Genomic DNA, 17,331 nt, shown 5'->3' on the forward strand with positions numbered 1-17,331 from the left:
CCACAGCATCTGATGGGCAAACTGGAACAGCTGGGCTTCAATACACCCCTCTGCTATTGGCTGCTAGACTTCCTCACCAACAGACCTCAGTCAGTCCGGGTCGGACCTCTGATGTCATCAGTCTAAGCCCCTCCCCTCAGGACTGCATCCTGAGCCCCCTGCCGTTCACCCTGATGACGCACGACTGCGTCCCCAGGTTCACCACCGATCACATGGTGAAGTTTGCAGACGACACCACGGTGGTGGGCCTCATCAGAGACGACAACGACCTGGACTACAGAGAGGAGGTGGAGCAGCTGGTGGAGCAGAGATAACAGCCTGATCCTGAAGGTGGAGAAGACCAAGGAGATCATGGTGGACTTCAGGAAGAAGCGGCCTAACCACGCTCCACTGCTCATCAACAGCTCAGCTGTAGAGGTGGTCAGCAGCACCACATTCATCACAGACACCCTCACCTGGACTGGAAACACCACCTCACTGGTCCAAAGGGCCCAGAAGCGCTTGGACTCCCTGCCCCCCCCCCCCCCCCCCCCCCCCATCCAGAACCAGGCTCTACATGGCGGCCTTCTGCACGACTGGTTAAGATGAGACGCGGAACGCAGTAAGAGTCCAGGAGGAATGACGCTCTGATGAAACTCTAGCTACGATGGTGGAGGAGGGGCTGGAGGGGGGTTGAAACAGTGTCATCTAAATGAAGACAGACAGAGCAACCACCGCCTGTGCACAGGAGCAGTTCCAAAGCACCAAGCACAAACATTTATATCTGCTCCACAGGTACCCTAACCCCAGGCTCACACCGACTCCGGTCTTACCGTTGCGGTGCGGTGTGTGCAGCGCCGCAGTGATTCCAAGTCATTAAAAAGACGTAAACCTCTCTCACCGGCTGCTGAGCTGTCCGGCTGCGGTTACCGAGACACTCCGGCGCTGCAGAAAATTCCGCAAGAAAGCTATCCTTGCGGCGTGCCGGAGCCCTCCGCAACAAGCTCTCGCAAAAATCCTTTATTTGGGCCGTGTTATCGCGTGAAGTTACGTGAACTCAAGTGAACTTCTGTTAAATCTCCGGACCTGTTGCCGGAGCCGCAGAGCCGCACTGCACCGTAGTCAAAAGGGCGGTGTGAGAGGGGGTGTGCGGGAGTTGCGGTCTCCGTCGGCTCGGTAACCGCACCGGAGCCAGTGTGAGCAAGGGGTTACCCTTGACTTCTACATGCTAAGTTAGCTCAAGCTAACTTCTAATTTGAAGCGACATTGACGATGTTCTGGCTTTATAAAGCTGAAATGCTTTGTCTGTCTTTCCTAGGTTTAGGTTAGGTTTAGGTATTTATTTCAGGCTAGAGTTAGTTAGATGTTGGTAATTTTAGAGTTAGTTAGATGTTGCTAATGGTTAGGGTTAGTTAGATGCTGGTAATCTTAGGGTTAGTTAGATGTTGCTAATGGTTAGGGTTAGTTAGATGCTGGTAATCTTAGGGTTAGTTAGATGTTGCTAATGGTTAGGGTTAGTTAGATGCTGGTAATCTTAGGGTTAGTTAGATGTTGCTAATGGTTAGGGTTAGTTAGATGCTGGTAATCTTAGGGTTAGTTAGATGTTGCTAATGGTTAGGGTTAGTTAGATGCTGGTAATCTTAGGGTTAGTTAGATGTTGCTAATGGTTAGGGTTAGTTAGATGCTGGTAATCTTAGGGTTAGTTAGATGTTGCTAATGGTTAGGGTTAGTTAGATGCTGGTAATCTTAGGGTTAGTTATATGTTGCTAATGGTTAGGGTTAGTTAGATGCTGGTAATCTTAGGGTTAGTTAGATGTTGATAATGGTTAGGGTTAGTTAGATGTTGGTAATCTTAGGGTTAGTTAGATGTTGGTAATCTTAGGGTTAGTTAGATGTTGCTAATGGTTAGGGTTAGTTAGATGCTGCTAATGGTTAGGGTTAGTTAGATGCTGGTAATCTTAGAGTTAGTTAGATGTTGGTAATGGTTAGGGTTAGTTAGATGCTGGTAATCTTAGGGTTAGTTAGATGTTGCTAATGGTTAGGGTTAGTTAGATGCTGCTAATGGTTAGGGTTAGTTAGATGCTGGTAATCTTAGAGTTAGTTAGATGTTGGTAATGGTTAGGGTTAGTTAGATGCTGGTAATCTTAGAGTTAGTTAGATGTTGGTAATGGTTAGGGTTAGTTAGATGCTGGTAATCTTAGAGTTAGTTAGATGTTGGTAATGGTTAGGGTTAGTTAGATGCTGGTAATCTTAGGGTTAGTTAGATGTTGCTAATGGTTAGGGTTAGTTAGATGTTGCTAATGGTTAGGGTTAGTTAGATGCTGGTAATCTTAGAGTTAGTTAGATGTTGCTAATGGTTAGGGTTAGTTAGATGCTGGTAATCTTAGAGTTAGTTAGATGTTGCTAATGGTTAGGGTTAGTTAGATGCTGGTAATCTTAGAGTTAGTTAGATGTTGGTAATGGTTAGGGTTAGTTAGATGCTGGTAATCTTAGGGTTAGTTAGATGTTGCTAATGGTTAGGGTTAGTTAGATGTTGCTAATGGTTAGGGTTAGTTAGATGCTGGTAATCTTAGAGTTAGTTAGATGTTGGTAATGGTTAGGGTTAGTTAGATGCTGGTAATCTTAGGGTTAGTTAGATGTTGCTAATGGTTAGGGTTAGTTAGATGCTGGTAATCTTAGGGTTAGTTATATATTGCTAATGGTTAGGGTTAGTTAGATGCTGGTAATCTTAGGGTTAGTTAGATGTTGATAATGGTTAGGGTTAGTTAGATGTTGGTAATCTTAGGGTTAGTTAGATGTTGATAATCTTAGGGTTAGTTAGATGTTGCTAATGGTTAGGGTTAGTTAGATGTTGGTAATCTTAGGGTTAGTTAGATGTTGGTAATCTTAGGGTTAGTTAGATGTTGGTAATCTTAGAGTTAGTTAGATGTTGGTAATGGTTAGGGTTAGTTAGATGTTGGTAATCTTAGGGTTACTTAGATGTTGCTAATGGTTAGGGTTAGTTAGATGCTGGTAATCTTAGGGTTAGTTAGATGTTGATAATCTTAGGGTTAGTTAGATGTTGCTAATGGTTAGGGTTAGTTAGATGCTGGTAATCTTAGAGTTAGTTAAATGCTGGTAATCTTAGAGTTAGTTAGATGTTGGTAATCTTAGGGTTAGTTAGATGTTGCTAATGGTTAGGGTTAGTTAGATGCTGGTAATCTTAGGGTTAGTTAGATGTTGATAATCTTAGGGTTAGTTAGATGTTGCTAATGGTTAGGGTTATTTAGATGCTGGTAATCTTAGGGTTAGTTAGATGTTGATAATCTTAGGGTTAGTTAGATGCTGGTAATCTTAGGGTTAGTTAGATGTTGATAATCTTAGGGTTAGTTAGATGTTGGTAATCTTAGGGTTAGTTAGATGTTGGTAATGGTTAGGGTTAGTTAGATGTTGTTAATGGTTAGGGTTGGTCATATGTTGGTAATGGTTAGGGTTAGTTAGATGTTGATAATCTTAGGGTTAGTTAGATGTTGCTAATGGTTAGGCTTAGTTAGATGCTGGTAATCTTAGGGTTAGTTAGATGTTGATAATCTTAGGGTTAGTTAGATGTTGGTAATCTTAGGGTTAGTTAGATGTTGGTAATGGTTAGGGTTAGTTAGATGTTGGTAATCTTAGGGTTAGTTAGATGTTGATAATCTTAGGGTTAGTTAGATGTTGGTAATCTTAGGGTTGGTTAGATGTTGGTAATGGTTAGGGTTAGTTAGATGTTGGTAATGGTTAGGGTTAGTTAGATGTCGGTAATGGTTAGGGTTAGTTAGACGTTGGTAATGGTTAGGGTTGGTTAGATGTTGGTAATCTTAGGGTTAGTTAGATGTTGATAATCTTAGGGTTAGTTAGATGTTGGTAATCTTAGGGTTAGTTAGATGTTGGTAATGGTTAGGGTTAGTTAGATGCTGGTAATCTTAGGGTTAGTTAGATGTTGCTAATGGTTAGGGTTAGTTAGATGCTGGTAATCTTAGGGTTAGTTAGATGTTGCTAATGGTTAGGGTTAGTTAGATGTTGGTAATCTTAGGGTTAGTTAGATGTTGATAATCTTAGGGTTAGTTAGATGTTGGTAATCTTAGGGTTGGTTAGATGTTGGTAATGGTTAGGGTTAGTTAGATGTTGGTAATGGTTAGGGTTGGTTAGATGTTGGTAATCTTAGGGTTAGTTAGATGTTGATAATCTTAGGGTTAGTTAGATGTTGGTAATCTTAGGGTTAGTTAGATGTTGGTAATGGTTAGGGTTAGTTAGATGCTGGTAATCTTAGGGTTAGTTAGATGTTGCTAATGGTTAGGGTTAGTTAGATGCTGGTAATCTTAGGGTTAGTTAGATGTTGCTAATGGTTAGGGTTAGTTAGATGCTGGTAATCTTAGGGTTAGTTAGATGTTGCTAATGGTTAGGGTTAGTTAGATGCTGGTAATCTTAGGGTTAGTTATATGTTGCTAATGGTTAGGGTTAGTTAGATGCTGGTAATCTTAGGGTTAGTTAGATGTTGCTAATGGTTAGGGTTAGTTAGATGCTGGTAATCTTAGGGTTAGTTAGATGTTGCTAATGGTTAGGGTTAGTTAGATGCTGGTAATCTTAGGGTTAGTTAGATGTTGCTAATGGTTAGGGTTAGTTAGATGCTGGTAATCTTAGGGTTAGTTAGATGTTGATAATGGTTAGGGTTAGTTAGATGTTGGTAATCTTAGGGTTAGTTAGATGTTGATAATCTTAGGGTTAGTTAGATGTTGCTAATGGTTAGGGTTAGTTAGATGTTGGTAATCTTAGGGTTAGTTAGATGTTGGTAATCTTAGAGTTAGTTAGATGTTGGTAATGGTTAGGGTTAGTTAGATGCTGGTAATCTTAGGGTTAGTTAGATGTTGCTAATGGTTAGGGTTAGTTAGATGCTGGTAATCTTAGGGTTAGTTATATATTGCTAATGGTTAGGGTTAGTTAGATGCTGGTAATCTTAGGGTTAGTTAGATGTTGATAATCTTAGGGTTAGTTAGATGTTGCTAATGGTTAGGGTTAGTTAGATGTTGGTAATCTTAGGGTTAGTTAGATGTTGGTAATCTTAGGGTTAGTTAGATGTTGATAATCTTAGGGTTAGTTAGATGTTGCTAATGGTTAGGGTTAGTTAGATGTTGGTAATCTTAGGGTTAGTTAGATGTTGGTAATCTTAGGGTTAGTTAGATGTTGGTAATCTTAGAGTTAGTTAGATGTTGGTAATGGTTAGGGTTAGTTAGATGTTGGTAATCTTAGGGTTACTTAGATGTTGCTAATGGTTAGGGTTAGTTAGATGCTGGTAATCTTAGGGTTAGTTAGATGTTGATAATCTTAGGGTTAGTTAGATGTTGCTAATGGTTAGGGTTAGTTAGATGCTGGTAATCTTAGAGTTAGTTAGATGTTGGTAATGGTTAGGGTTAGTTAGATGTTGGTAATCTTAGGGTTAGTTAGATGTTGCTAATGGTTAGGGTTAGTTAGATGCTGGTAATCTTAGGGTTAGTTAGATGTTGATAATCTTAGGGTTAGTTAGATGTTGCTAATGGTTAGGGTTAGTTAGATGCTGGTAATCTTAGGGTTAGTTAGATGTTGATAATCTTAGGGTTAGTTAGATGTTGATAATGGTTAGGGTTAGTTAGATGTTGGTAATCTTAGGGTTAGTTAGATGTTGATAATCTTAGGGTTAGTTAGATGTTGCTAATGGTTAGGGTTAGTTAGATGTTGGTAATCTTAGGGTTAGTTAGATGTTGGTAATCTTAGAGTTAGTTAGATGTTGGTAATGGTTAGGGTTAGTTAGATGCTGGTAATCTTAGGGTTAGTTAGATGTTGCTAATGGTTAGGGTTAGTTAGATGCTGGTAATCTTAGGGTTAGTTATATATTGCTAATGGTTAGGGTTAGTTAGATGCTGGTAATCTTAGGGTTAGTTAGATGTTGATAATCTTAGGGTTAGTTAGATGTTGCTAATGGTTAGGGTTAGTTAGATGTTGGTAATCTTAGGGTTAGTTAGATGTTGGTAATCTTAGGGTTAGTTAGATGTTGATAATCTTAGGGTTAGTTAGATGTTGCTAATGGTTAGGGTTAGTTAGATGTTGGTAATCTTAGGGTTAGTTAGATGTTGGTAATCTTAGGGTTAGTTAGATGTTGGTAATCTTAGAGTTAGTTAGATGTTGGTAATGGTTAGGGTTAGTTAGATGTTGGTAATCTTAGGGTTACTTAGATGTTGCTAATGGTTAGGGTTAGTTAGATGCTGGTAATCTTAGGGTTAGTTAGATGTTGATAATCTTAGGGTTAGTTAGATGTTGCTAATGGTTAGGGTTAGTTAGATGCTGGTAATCTTAGAGTTAGTTAGATGTTGGTAATGGTTAGGGTTAGTTAGATGTTGGTAATCTTAGGGTTAGTTAGATGTTGCTAATGGTTAGGGTTAGTTAGATGCTGGTAATCTTAGGGTTAGTTAGATGTTGATAATCTTAGGGTTAGTTAGATGTTGCTAATGGTTAGGGTTAGTTAGATGTTGGTAATCTTAGGGTTAGTTAGATGTTGGTAATCTTAGGGTTAGTTAGATGTTGGTAATCTTAGAGTTAGTTAGATGTTGGTAATGGTTAGGGTTAGTTAGATGTTGGTAATCTTAGGGTTACTTAGATGTTGCTAATGGTTAGGGTTAGTTAGATGCTGGTAATCTTAGGGTTAGTTAGATGTTGATAATCTTAGGGTTAGTTAGATGTTGCTAATGGTTAGGGTTAGTTAGATGCTGGTAATCTTAGAGTTAGTTAAATGCTGGTAATCTTAGAGTTAGTTAGATGTTGGTAATCTTAGGGTTAGTTAGATGTTGCTAATGGTTAGGGTTAGTTAGATGCTGGTAATCTTAGGGTTAGTTAGATGTTGATAATCTTAGGGTTAGTTAGATGTTGCTAATGGTTAGGGTTATTTAGATGCTGGTAATCTTAGGGTTAGTTAGATGTTGATAATCTTAGGGTTAGTTAGATGCTGGTAATCTTAGGGTTAGTTAGATGTTGATAATCTTAGGGTTAGTTAGATGTTGGTAATCTTAGGGTTAGTTAGATGTTGGTAATGGTTAGGGTTAGTTAGATGTTGTTAATGGTTAGGGTTGGTCATATGTTGGTAATGGTTAGGGTTAGTTAGATGTTGATAATCTTAGGGTTAGTTAGATGTTGCTAATGGTTAGGCTTAGTTAGATGCTGGTAATCTTAGGGTTAGTTAGATGTTGATAATCTTAGGGTTAGTTAGATGTTGGTAATCTTAGGGTTAGTTAGATGTTGGTAATGGTTAGGGTTAGTTAGATGTTGGTAATCTTAGGGTTAGTTAGATGTTGATAATCTTAGGGTTAGTTAGATGTTGGTAATCTTAGGGTTGGTTAGATGTTGGTAATGGTTAGGGTTAGTTAGATGTTGGTAATGGTTAGGGTTAGTTAGATGTCGGTAATGGTTAGGGTTAGTTAGACGTTGGTAATGGTTAGGGTTGGTTAGATGTTGGTAATCTTAGGGTTAGTTAGATGTTGATAATCTTAGGGTTAGTTAGATGTTGGTAATCTTAGGGTTAGTTAGATGTTGGTAATGGTTAGGGTTAGTTAGATGCTGGTAATCTTAGGGTTAGTTAGATGTTGCTAATGGTTAGGGTTAGTTAGATGCTGGTAATCTTAGGGTTAGTTAGATGTTGCTAATGGTTAGGGTTAGTTAGATGTTGGTAATCTTAGGGTTAGTTAGATGTTGATAATCTTAGGGTTAGTTAGATGTTGGTAATCTTAGGGTTGGTTAGATGTTGGTAATGGTTAGGGTTAGTTAGATGTTGGTAATGGTTAGGGTTAGTTAGATGTCGGTAATGGTTAGGGTTAGTTAGACGTTGGTAATGGTTAGGGTTGGTTAGATGTTGGTAATCTTAGGGTTAGTTAGATGTTGATAATCTTAGGGTTAGTTAGATGTTGGTAATCTTAGGGTTAGTTAGATGTTGGTAATGGTTAGGGTTAGTTAGATGCTGGTAATCTTAGGGTTAGTTAGATGTTGCTAATGGTTAGGGTTAGTTAGATGCTGGTAATCTTAGGGTTAGTTAGATGTTGCTAATGGTTAGGGTTAGTTAGATGCTGGTAATCTTAGGGTTAGTTAGATGTTGCTAATGGTTAGGGTTAGTTAGATGCTGGTAATCTTAGGGTTAGTTATATGTTGCTAATGGTTAGGGTTAGTTAGATGCTGGTAATCTTAGGGTTAGTTAGATGTTGCTAATGGTTAGGGTTAGTTAGATGCTGGTAATCTTAGGGTTAGTTAGATGTTGCTAATGGTTAGGGTTAGTTAGATGCTGGTAATCTTAGGGTTAGTTATATGTTGCTAATGGTTAGGGTTAGTTAGATGCTGGTAATCTTAGGGTTAGTTAGATGTTGATAATGGTTAGGGTTAGTTAGATGTTGGTAATCTTAGGGTTAGTTAGATGTTGATAATCTTAGGGTTAGTTAGATGTTGCTAATGGTTAGGGTTAGTTAGATGTTGGTAATCTTAGGGTTAGTTAGATGTTGGTAATCTTAGAGTTAGTTAGATGTTGGTAATGGTTAGGGTTAGTTAGATGCTGGTAATCTTAGGGTTAGTTAGATGTTGCTAATGGTTAGGGTTAGTTAGATGCTGGTAATCTTAGGGTTAGTTATATATTGCTAATGGTTAGGGTTAGTTAGATGCTGGTAATCTTAGGGTTAGTTAGATGTTGATAATCTTAGGGTTAGTTAGATGTTGCTAATGGTTAGGGTTAGTTAGATGCTGGTAATCTTAGAGTTAGTTAGATGTTGGTAATGGTTAGGGTTAGTTAGATGTTGGTAATCTTAGGGTTAGTTAGATGTTGCTAATGGTTAGGGTTAGTTAGATGCTGGTAATCTTAGGGTTAGTTAGATGTTGATAATCTTAGGGTTAGTTAGATGTTGCTAATGGTTAGGGTTAGTTAGATGCTGGTAATCTTAGGGTTAGTTAGATGTTGATAATCTTAGGGTTAGTTAGATGTTGATAATGGTTAGGGTTAGTTAGATGTTGGTAATCTTAGGGTTAGTTAGATGTTGATAATCTTAGGGTTAGTTAGATGTTGCTAATGGTTAGGGTTAGTTAGATGTTGGTAATCTTAGGGTTAGTTAGATGTTGGTAATCTTAGAGTTAGTTAGATGTTGGTAATGGTTAGGGTTAGTTAGATGCTGGTAATCTTAGGGTTAGTTAGATGTTGCTAATGGTTAGGGTTAGTTAGATGCTGGTAATCTTAGGGTTAGTTATATATTGCTAATGGTTAGGGTTAGTTAGATGCTGGTAATCTTAGGGTTAGTTAGATGTTGATAATCTTAGGGTTAGTTAGATGTTGCTAATGGTTAGGGTTAGTTAGATGTTGGTAATCTTAGGGTTAGTTAGATGTTGGTAATCTTAGGGTTAGTTAGATGTTGATAATCTTAGGGTTAGTTAGATGTTGCTAATGGTTAGGGTTAGTTAGATGTTGGTAATCTTAGGGTTAGTTAGATGTTGGTAATCTTAGGGTTAGTTAGATGTTGGTAATCTTAGAGTTAGTTAGATGTTGGTAATGGTTAGGGTTAGTTAGATGTTGGTAATCTTAGGGTTACTTAGATGTTGCTAATGGTTAGGGTTAGTTAGATGCTGGTAATCTTAGGGTTAGTTAGATGTTGATAATCTTAGGGTTAGTTAGATGTTGCTAATGGTTAGGGTTAGTTAGATGCTGGTAATCTTAGAGTTAGTTAGATGTTGGTAATGGTTAGGGTTAGTTAGATGTTGGTAATCTTAGGGTTAGTTAGATGTTGCTAATGGTTAGGGTTAGTTAGATGCTGGTAATCTTAGGGTTAGTTAGATGTTGATAATCTTAGGGTTAGTTAGATGTTGCTAATGGTTAGGGTTAGTTAGATGTTGGTAATCTTAGGGTTAGTTAGATGTTGGTAATCTTAGGGTTAGTTAGATGTTGGTAATCTTAGAGTTAGTTAGATGTTGGTAATGGTTAGGGTTAGTTAGATGTTGGTAATCTTAGGGTTACTTAGATGTTGCTAATGGTTAGGGTTAGTTAGATGCTGGTAATCTTAGGGTTAGTTAGATGTTGATAATCTTAGGGTTAGTTAGATGTTGCTAATGGTTAGGGTTAGTTAGATGCTGGTAATCTTAGAGTTAGTTAAATGCTGGTAATCTTAGAGTTAGTTAGATGTTGGTAATCTTAGGGTTAGTTAGATGTTGCTAATGGTTAGGGTTAGTTAGATGCTGGTAATCTTAGGGTTAGTTAGATGTTGATAATCTTAGGGTTAGTTAGATGTTGCTAATGGTTAGGGTTATTTAGATGCTGGTAATCTTAGGGTTAGTTAGATGTTGATAATCTTAGGGTTAGTTAGATGCTGGTAATCTTAGGGTTAGTTAGATGTTGATAATCTTAGGGTTAGTTAGATGTTGGTAATCTTAGGGTTAGTTAGATGTTGGTAATGGTTAGGGTTAGTTAGATGTTGTTAATGGTTAGGGTTGGTCATATGTTGGTAATGGTTAGGGTTAGTTAGATGTTGATAATCTTAGGGTTAGTTAGATGTTGCTAATGGTTAGGCTTAGTTAGATGCTGGTAATCTTAGGGTTAGTTAGATGTTGATAATCTTAGGGTTAGTTAGATGTTGGTAATCTTAGGGTTAGTTAGATGTTGGTAATGGTTAGGGTTAGTTAGATGTTGGTAATCTTAGGGTTAGTTAGATGTTGATAATCTTAGGGTTAGTTAGATGTTGGTAATCTTAGGGTTGGTTAGATGTTGGTAATGGTTAGGGTTAGTTAGATGTTGGTAATGGTTAGGGTTAGTTAGATGTCGGTAATGGTTAGGGTTAGTTAGACGTTGGTAATGGTTAGGGTTGGTTAGATGTTGGTAATCTTAGGGTTAGTTAGATGTTGATAATCTTAGGGTTAGTTAGATGTTGGTAATCTTAGGGTTAGTTAGATGTTGGTAATGGTTAGGGTTAGTTAGATGCTGGTAATCTTAGGGTTAGTTAGATGTTGCTAATGGTTAGGGTTAGTTAGATGCTGGTAATCTTAGGGTTAGTTAGATGTTGCTAATGGTTAGGGTTAGTTAGATGTTGGTAATCTTAGGGTTAGTTAGATGTTGATAATCTTAGGGTTAGTTAGATGTTGGTAATCTTAGGGTTGGTTAGATGTTGGTAATGGTTAGGGTTAGTTAGATGTTGGTAATGGTTAGGGTTAGTTAGATGTCGGTAATGGTTAGGGTTAGTTAGACGTTGGTAATGGTTAGGGTTGGTTAGATGTTGGTAATCTTAGGGTTAGTTAGATGTTGATAATCTTAGGGTTAGTTAGATGTTGGTAATCTTAGGGTTAGTTAGATGTTGGTAATGGTTAGGGTTAGTTAGATGCTGGTAATCTTAGGGTTAGTTAGATGTTGCTAATGGTTAGGGTTAGTTAGATGCTGGTAATCTTAGGGTTAGTTAGATGTTGCTAATGGTTAGGGTTAGTTAGATGCTGGTAATCTTAGGGTTAGTTAGATGTTGCTAATGGTTAGGGTTAGTTAGATGCTGGTAATCTTAGGGTTAGTTATATGTTGCTAATGGTTAGGGTTAGTTAGATGCTGGTAATCTTAGGGTTAGTTAGATGTTGCTAATGGTTAGGGTTAGTTAGATGCTGGTAATCTTAGGGTTAGTTAGATGTTGCTAATGGTTAGGGTTAGTTAGATGCTGGTAATCTTAGGGTTAGTTATATGTTGCTAATGGTTAGGGTTAGTTAGATGCTGGTAATCTTAGGGTTAGTTAGATGTTGATAATGGTTAGGGTTAGTTAGATGTTGGTAATCTTAGGGTTAGTTAGATGTTGATAATCTTAGGGTTAGTTAGATGTTGCTAATGGTTAGGGTTAGTTAGATGTTGGTAATCTTAGGGTTAGTTAGATGTTGGTAATCTTAGAGTTAGTTAGATGTTGGTAATGGTTAGGGTTAGTTAGATGCTGGTAATCTTAGGGTTAGTTAGATGTTGCTAATGGTTAGGGTTAGTTAGATGCTGGTAATCTTAGGGTTAGTTATATGTTGCTAATGGTTAGGGTTAGTTAGATGCTGGTAATCTTAGGGTTAGTTAGATGTTGATAATCTTAGGGTTAGTTAGATGTTGCTAATGGTTAGGGTTAGTTAGATGTTGGTAATCTTAGGGTTAGTTAGATGTTGGTAATCTTAGGGTTAGTTAGATGTTGATAATCTTAGGGTTAGTTAGATGTTGCTAATGGTTAGGGTTAGTTAGATGTTGGTAATCTTAGGGTTAGTTAGATGTTGGTAATCTTAGGGTTAGTTAGATGTTGGTAATCTTAGAGTTAGTTAGATGTTGGTAATGGTTAGGGTTAGTTAGATGTTGGTAATCTTAGGGTTACTTAGATGTTGCTAATGGTTAGGGTTAGTTAGATGCTGGTAATCTTAGGGTTAGTTAGATGTTGATAATCTTAGGGTTAGTTAGATGTTGCTAATGGTTAGGGTTAGTTAGATGCTGGTAATCTTAGAGTTAGTTAGATGTTGGTAATGGTTAGGGTTAGTTAGATGTTGGTAATCTTAGGGTTAGTTAGATGTTGCTAATGGTTAGGGTTAGTTAGATGCTGGTAATCTTAGGGTTAGTTAGATGTTGATAATCTTAGGGTTAGTTAGATGTTGCTAATGGTTAGGGTTAGTTAGATGCTGGTAATCTTAGGGTTAGTTAGATGTTGATAATCTTAGGGTTAGTTAGATGTTGGTAATCTTAGGGTTAGTTAGATGTTGGTAATGGTTAGGGTTAGTTAGATGTTGTTAATGGTTAGGGTTGGTCATATGTTGGTAATGGTTAGGGTTAGTTAGATGTTGATAATCTTAGGGTTAGTTAGATGTTGCTAATGGTTAGGCTTAGTTAGATGCTGGTAATCTTAGGGTTAGTTAGATGTTGCTAATGGTTAGGGTTAGTTAGATGTTGGTAATCTTAGGGTTAGTTAGATGTTGCTAATGGTTAGGTTTAGTTAGATGCTGGTAATCTTAGGGTTAGTTAGATGTTGATAATCTTAGGGTTAGTTAGATGTTGGTAATCTTAGGGTTAGTTAGATGTTGGTAATGGTTAGGGTTAGTTAGATGTTGGTAATGGTTAGGGTTGGTTAGATGTTGGTAATGGTTAGGGTTAGTTAGATGTTGGTAATGGTTAGGGTTAGTTAGATGTCGGTAATGGTTAGGGTTAGTTAGACGTTGGTAATGGTTAGGGTTGGTTAGATGTTGGTAATGGTTAGGGTTAGTTAGACGTTGGTAATGGTTAGGGTTAGTTAGATGTCGGTAATGGTTAGGGTTAGTTAGACGTTGGTAATGGTTAGGTTTAGTTAGATGTCGGTAATTGTTAGGGTTAGTTAGATGTTGGTAATGGTTAGGGTTAGTTAGACGTTGGTAATGGTTAGGTTTAGTTAGATGTCGGTAATTGTTAGGGTTAGTTAGATGTTGGTAATGGTTAGGTTTAGTTAGATGTCGGTAATGGTTAGGGTTAGTTAGACGTTGGTAATGGTTAGGTTTAGTTAGATGTCGGTAATTGTTAGGGTTAGTTAGATGTTGGTAATGGTTAGGTTTAGTTAGATGTCGGTAATGGTTAGGTTTAGTTAGATGTCGGTAATTGTTAGGGTTAGTTAGATGTTGGTAATGGTTAGGGTTAGTTAGATGTCGGTAATGGTTAGGATTTGGGTCGGGGTCAGGCCATAGAAATGAATGGACATCAATTAAAGACATGGGTGTGTGTAAAACTCGTCTGAGTGAGCTTCTATCAGGTGTCTGCAGTTAGTTGGTCATCAATAACTGGGTTAGGGCCTCCTTGGAGGGTGTGGGTGTTTGGGTTAGAGGGGGGCCTGAAGCCTCAGTGCCAGGGGCCCCTGATGTCACTAATCCAGCCTGGGTGGGGGGTGGGGGTGGAATAATATGGAAAATAATATGTAATATTAGCTGGAAGTGTAGGAACAGCAGGTTAACATGAAGTGTTTCATTCATCATTATTATCTACCTTGCAGAACTGCATGAGCAGGATGTGTATTTTATTAAAGCTATTAATTAGTAAACCTTTGATTCAGTGAAAAACAAGGAGCTTCTTCTGATCACCTGTAGGTCGCCACAGAGGAGAAGGTGGAGCAGAGAGGAGGAGATGAGGAAGAGGAACGGAACATCTGTAATAAAATTCTAGTTTTTTATTGGTCCATGAAAACATTAGATGTAGTCAGGGGAACAAGGGGCGGGGCTAAAATGTTCCCCTTAGGAAGGATGGTGTAGATCAGTGGTTCCCAAAGATTTTCTTCTGGGCCCCCCTTTGGATTACAATAAAATTTCCGCGCCCCCCCATCAACCCCCCCCCCCCCCCCCCCCCAAAAAAAAAAAAATAAACTGGGCACACACATCGTTCAACCAGATATAATAAACCTTTACACATATTTTGTTTTCAAACTCCACTGAAGTTTATTTCACACTTCAGGTTGCAAGAAAACAAACTACACCATCTTTACAGTGGAATACTTTTGTGTAACTGTATTTTTTCATAGTTCTATAATGTAGATTAGAAGAGGATTCTTTGTTGTCTCTGTTATTTTAAACATATTTCTTTTTTTTTATTTGTAACAATATTTAACTTTGCTATAATCTATACATTAAAAAAGCCTCTGTGCAAAATGGAGTGAAAACATTGAACAGCTCCCTGAGAGTTTTTTCTTTGTACTTTAATCCTCCCATCTTTTCAGTGGCTGTAGTGAGCCTGCTTTTTGCTGTAGATCTTCTCAAATCTGGGTTGCAATGTCACAACTGTCCATTATGCTCAGTCAAGCAAGCGCTGTTTTTTTTTTTTTTTTTTTCTTCATTCATCCATACCGCTTCCCGCGCCCCCCCTGCAATGGCATTGCGCCCCCCCTAGGGGGCGCGCCCCACACTTTGGGAACCACTGGTGTAGATGTTAGGGTGTCCTTAGTTGTTAGTAGACTGGGAAACTATTCGTCTCCAAACACATCAATCAAACCAGAAATGAGCGAACATGCAGAGAGGTCAGATATAAAGCATGTTAGGCTGCACTCTATACTAGAGTTATGCTCTAAACTCTAAACCACGGCCAGTAACCAGCTTTACTGGGGGTGCTACTCCAGTTTGGATAAATTCCACAAATTACCTATGATTTTTATCATTAAAAAGCCTTTAGAATCTATTCTATATGACTGCTGAACATGGATCTCACTATGCAGCAACTGCACAGAGATGAAGGAATTGGAAATTGGAATATTTTCTTTGTTTAACTAACTAGTTATATCTGGATCAGAACAAGGATGAATGGAGAGAAGAAAGAGCTAGTAAAGTAGATTGGCAGACGAAGGGTGTTCATCAGAAAGCTGTAATGTGTTTGGGACCAAACTGGAATCTGTTAGATTCCAGAAAGAAGCTTGTTTCAGTCGAAGTTGTCTTCCTAGCAGCTGAGAGCCCATTTTTACTCTCTGATTCAACATCTTTTTGTTTTAATCGTGTTTTTCAGTAGAAATTGCTTATGGCAGCTTATAGACAAGATTCTGGTGGTTCTGTGAAAACATTTATATCTACGTTTAATTATGATAACCTATAGTAATTAATGTTGGAGGAAAAAAAGGTAAATATTCTCATCTGGTTATCAGAACCAGTTTAACCATTTAAACCAGTCTAACTCACCCTCAGCGTGGACCCAGAGCACGGAGCAGAGGAAGAGCAGCAGCTTCATCTTCATCTTCAGTCTCTGTTAAACTCTGACATAAACTGAGGGGAAAGTCCAGCTGCTGCTGCAGCCCAGCACACCCTGCAGCCAATCATAGAGCAGGAGGGCTGTGATGTCATCAGTGTTGTTTCTCTCCAGGTAGAATCTGATAGAAGATGTTGGAACTCAGATCAAATATATCAGGAAATCAGGATGTTTTTTATTTTTATTATTTGTTTCTTCTAACCCAGCAGCTGAAATTCATCCTGAAGATCAGAAACTGATTTCTGAAAATCAATTATGATTTAATTAATCCATCAATCTATCTTTATTGTCAACTACAGTTTACATTGCAATCGAAATTTCAGTTTCATTAAAACCATTCATCGCAATACGTCACATACATTGGGGTGCGGCGGACTGAGAGGGGGGAACGCATTGACTGAGGCCATGCGTGCCAAAGAACGCTGCCATCCGGCAGAACGGTGCATTCTTATGGCAGCCAGGTTGCCACCGGTTACCTGGCTGCCCAGGTCCAGGCAGTTACCTTTAGTGCTGCTTTTATCTCTGTGGAAAGAGGAGCCACATTGTAGAAAAGAGGAGAAAAACACATATTTCACAATTTGTCCTTGACAGAATACAGTTTGAGATATAAAAAACCCTCGCACAATAAAGCACATGTAAACACAAGACAGACATTTCAGCAGAGGGTCACATTGGAGGCGGAGTCACATTAAGTCAATCTGACATATTAACGCTGACCACAGGCAATGTCCTTGATAAGGTGGAAGTTTATCAACAGTCACTAAGCACATCCACAGAAGTTGGCAGCTATGGGGAGGGGGGAGCAGTTCTTCTGTGCCCTTTCGCCATAACATCCAGGGGAGATTAGATGGGGGGGGGGGGATGTGAATCCAGAATAACACTTATTGTTTTGAGAGCAGGCTGCACAGGAATTTCCTTCAGCCTCGAGTTTTTGTCTTGCTCGATCTTTCTTGGTGAAATCAAAAATTTCAAATTTGTTGAACTTTTCCACCTTGAAGCGAGCGTACACATCCAAGATGTTAACCCCCTCCCCTTTGAGTTCAGCCAATGCAACCAGCCTGCGTTCAATCGCACCCAGCACACGGTTCAGCTCATGGTCCTGCTTGTTCACAGCCTTTGTGAGGGGGTCAACCGCTGCCGGCAGCCTGATCGATGCCCAAATTGCTGCCGACATCCTCTGTAATTGAAGATACATCAGGTATCCTCCAAATCCAAACAGGAGAAATCCGAGTATCATATAACCAAAAATCCGAACATCTTCAATATCCTCCAGTGGCAGCGTTGTGAAAAACACCATCCTCCACACTTTCCAGGAATCTATGGTGAATCCCATGAAGTATGTCCCAGCAGGACAGGACGGGTCTCCGCTTCCCTGTCTGCCAGTTGAATAAATTTGATCAATTGCATTGAGAGACCAGCTGACCAGATCTATTTTTTTTAGTTTGGGTGGTATGAATGGAGAGCTCAGAAAAGTCACAGCGAATCAGAGACAGGCAGGGAGGTGCAGGAGCAGCAGGAAAATGTGACCGCCTCCTTTAAGAGTCTGAACAGAACAGGATAATCAATGATTCAAATTTACTTTATTGTTTCTATAGGAATCAGCAGAACTTCAGATGTTATTA

The 17,331-nt window shown here is 38.7% G+C and overlaps 1 protein-coding gene across 1 annotated transcript in view; it reads right to left on the reverse strand.

Moving 5' to 3' along the window:
- The window catches only part of LOC119776592 (HLA class II histocompatibility antigen, DP alpha 1 chain-like), a 28,764-nt gene extending 13,033 nt beyond the window's left edge, over positions 1-15,731 (reverse strand). Inside the window, exon 1 of the mRNA XM_038275087.1 lies at positions 15,643-15,731. Within this exon, the coding sequence (XP_038131015.1) occupies positions 15,643-15,697 (55 nt within the window). The 5' untranslated portion in view covers positions 15,698-15,731. The remainder of the gene's footprint in view (positions 1-15,642) is intronic.
- Positions 15,732-17,331: the final 1,600 nt, after the last annotated feature.

The sequence above is a fragment of the Cyprinodon tularosa genome, unplaced genomic scaffold (assembly GCF_016077235.1).
Source record: "Cyprinodon tularosa strain WSP-4 unplaced genomic scaffold, ASM1607723v1 ctg1209, whole genome shotgun sequence".
NCBI classification, from domain to species: domain Eukaryota; kingdom Metazoa; phylum Chordata; class Actinopteri; order Cyprinodontiformes; family Cyprinodontidae; genus Cyprinodon; species Cyprinodon tularosa.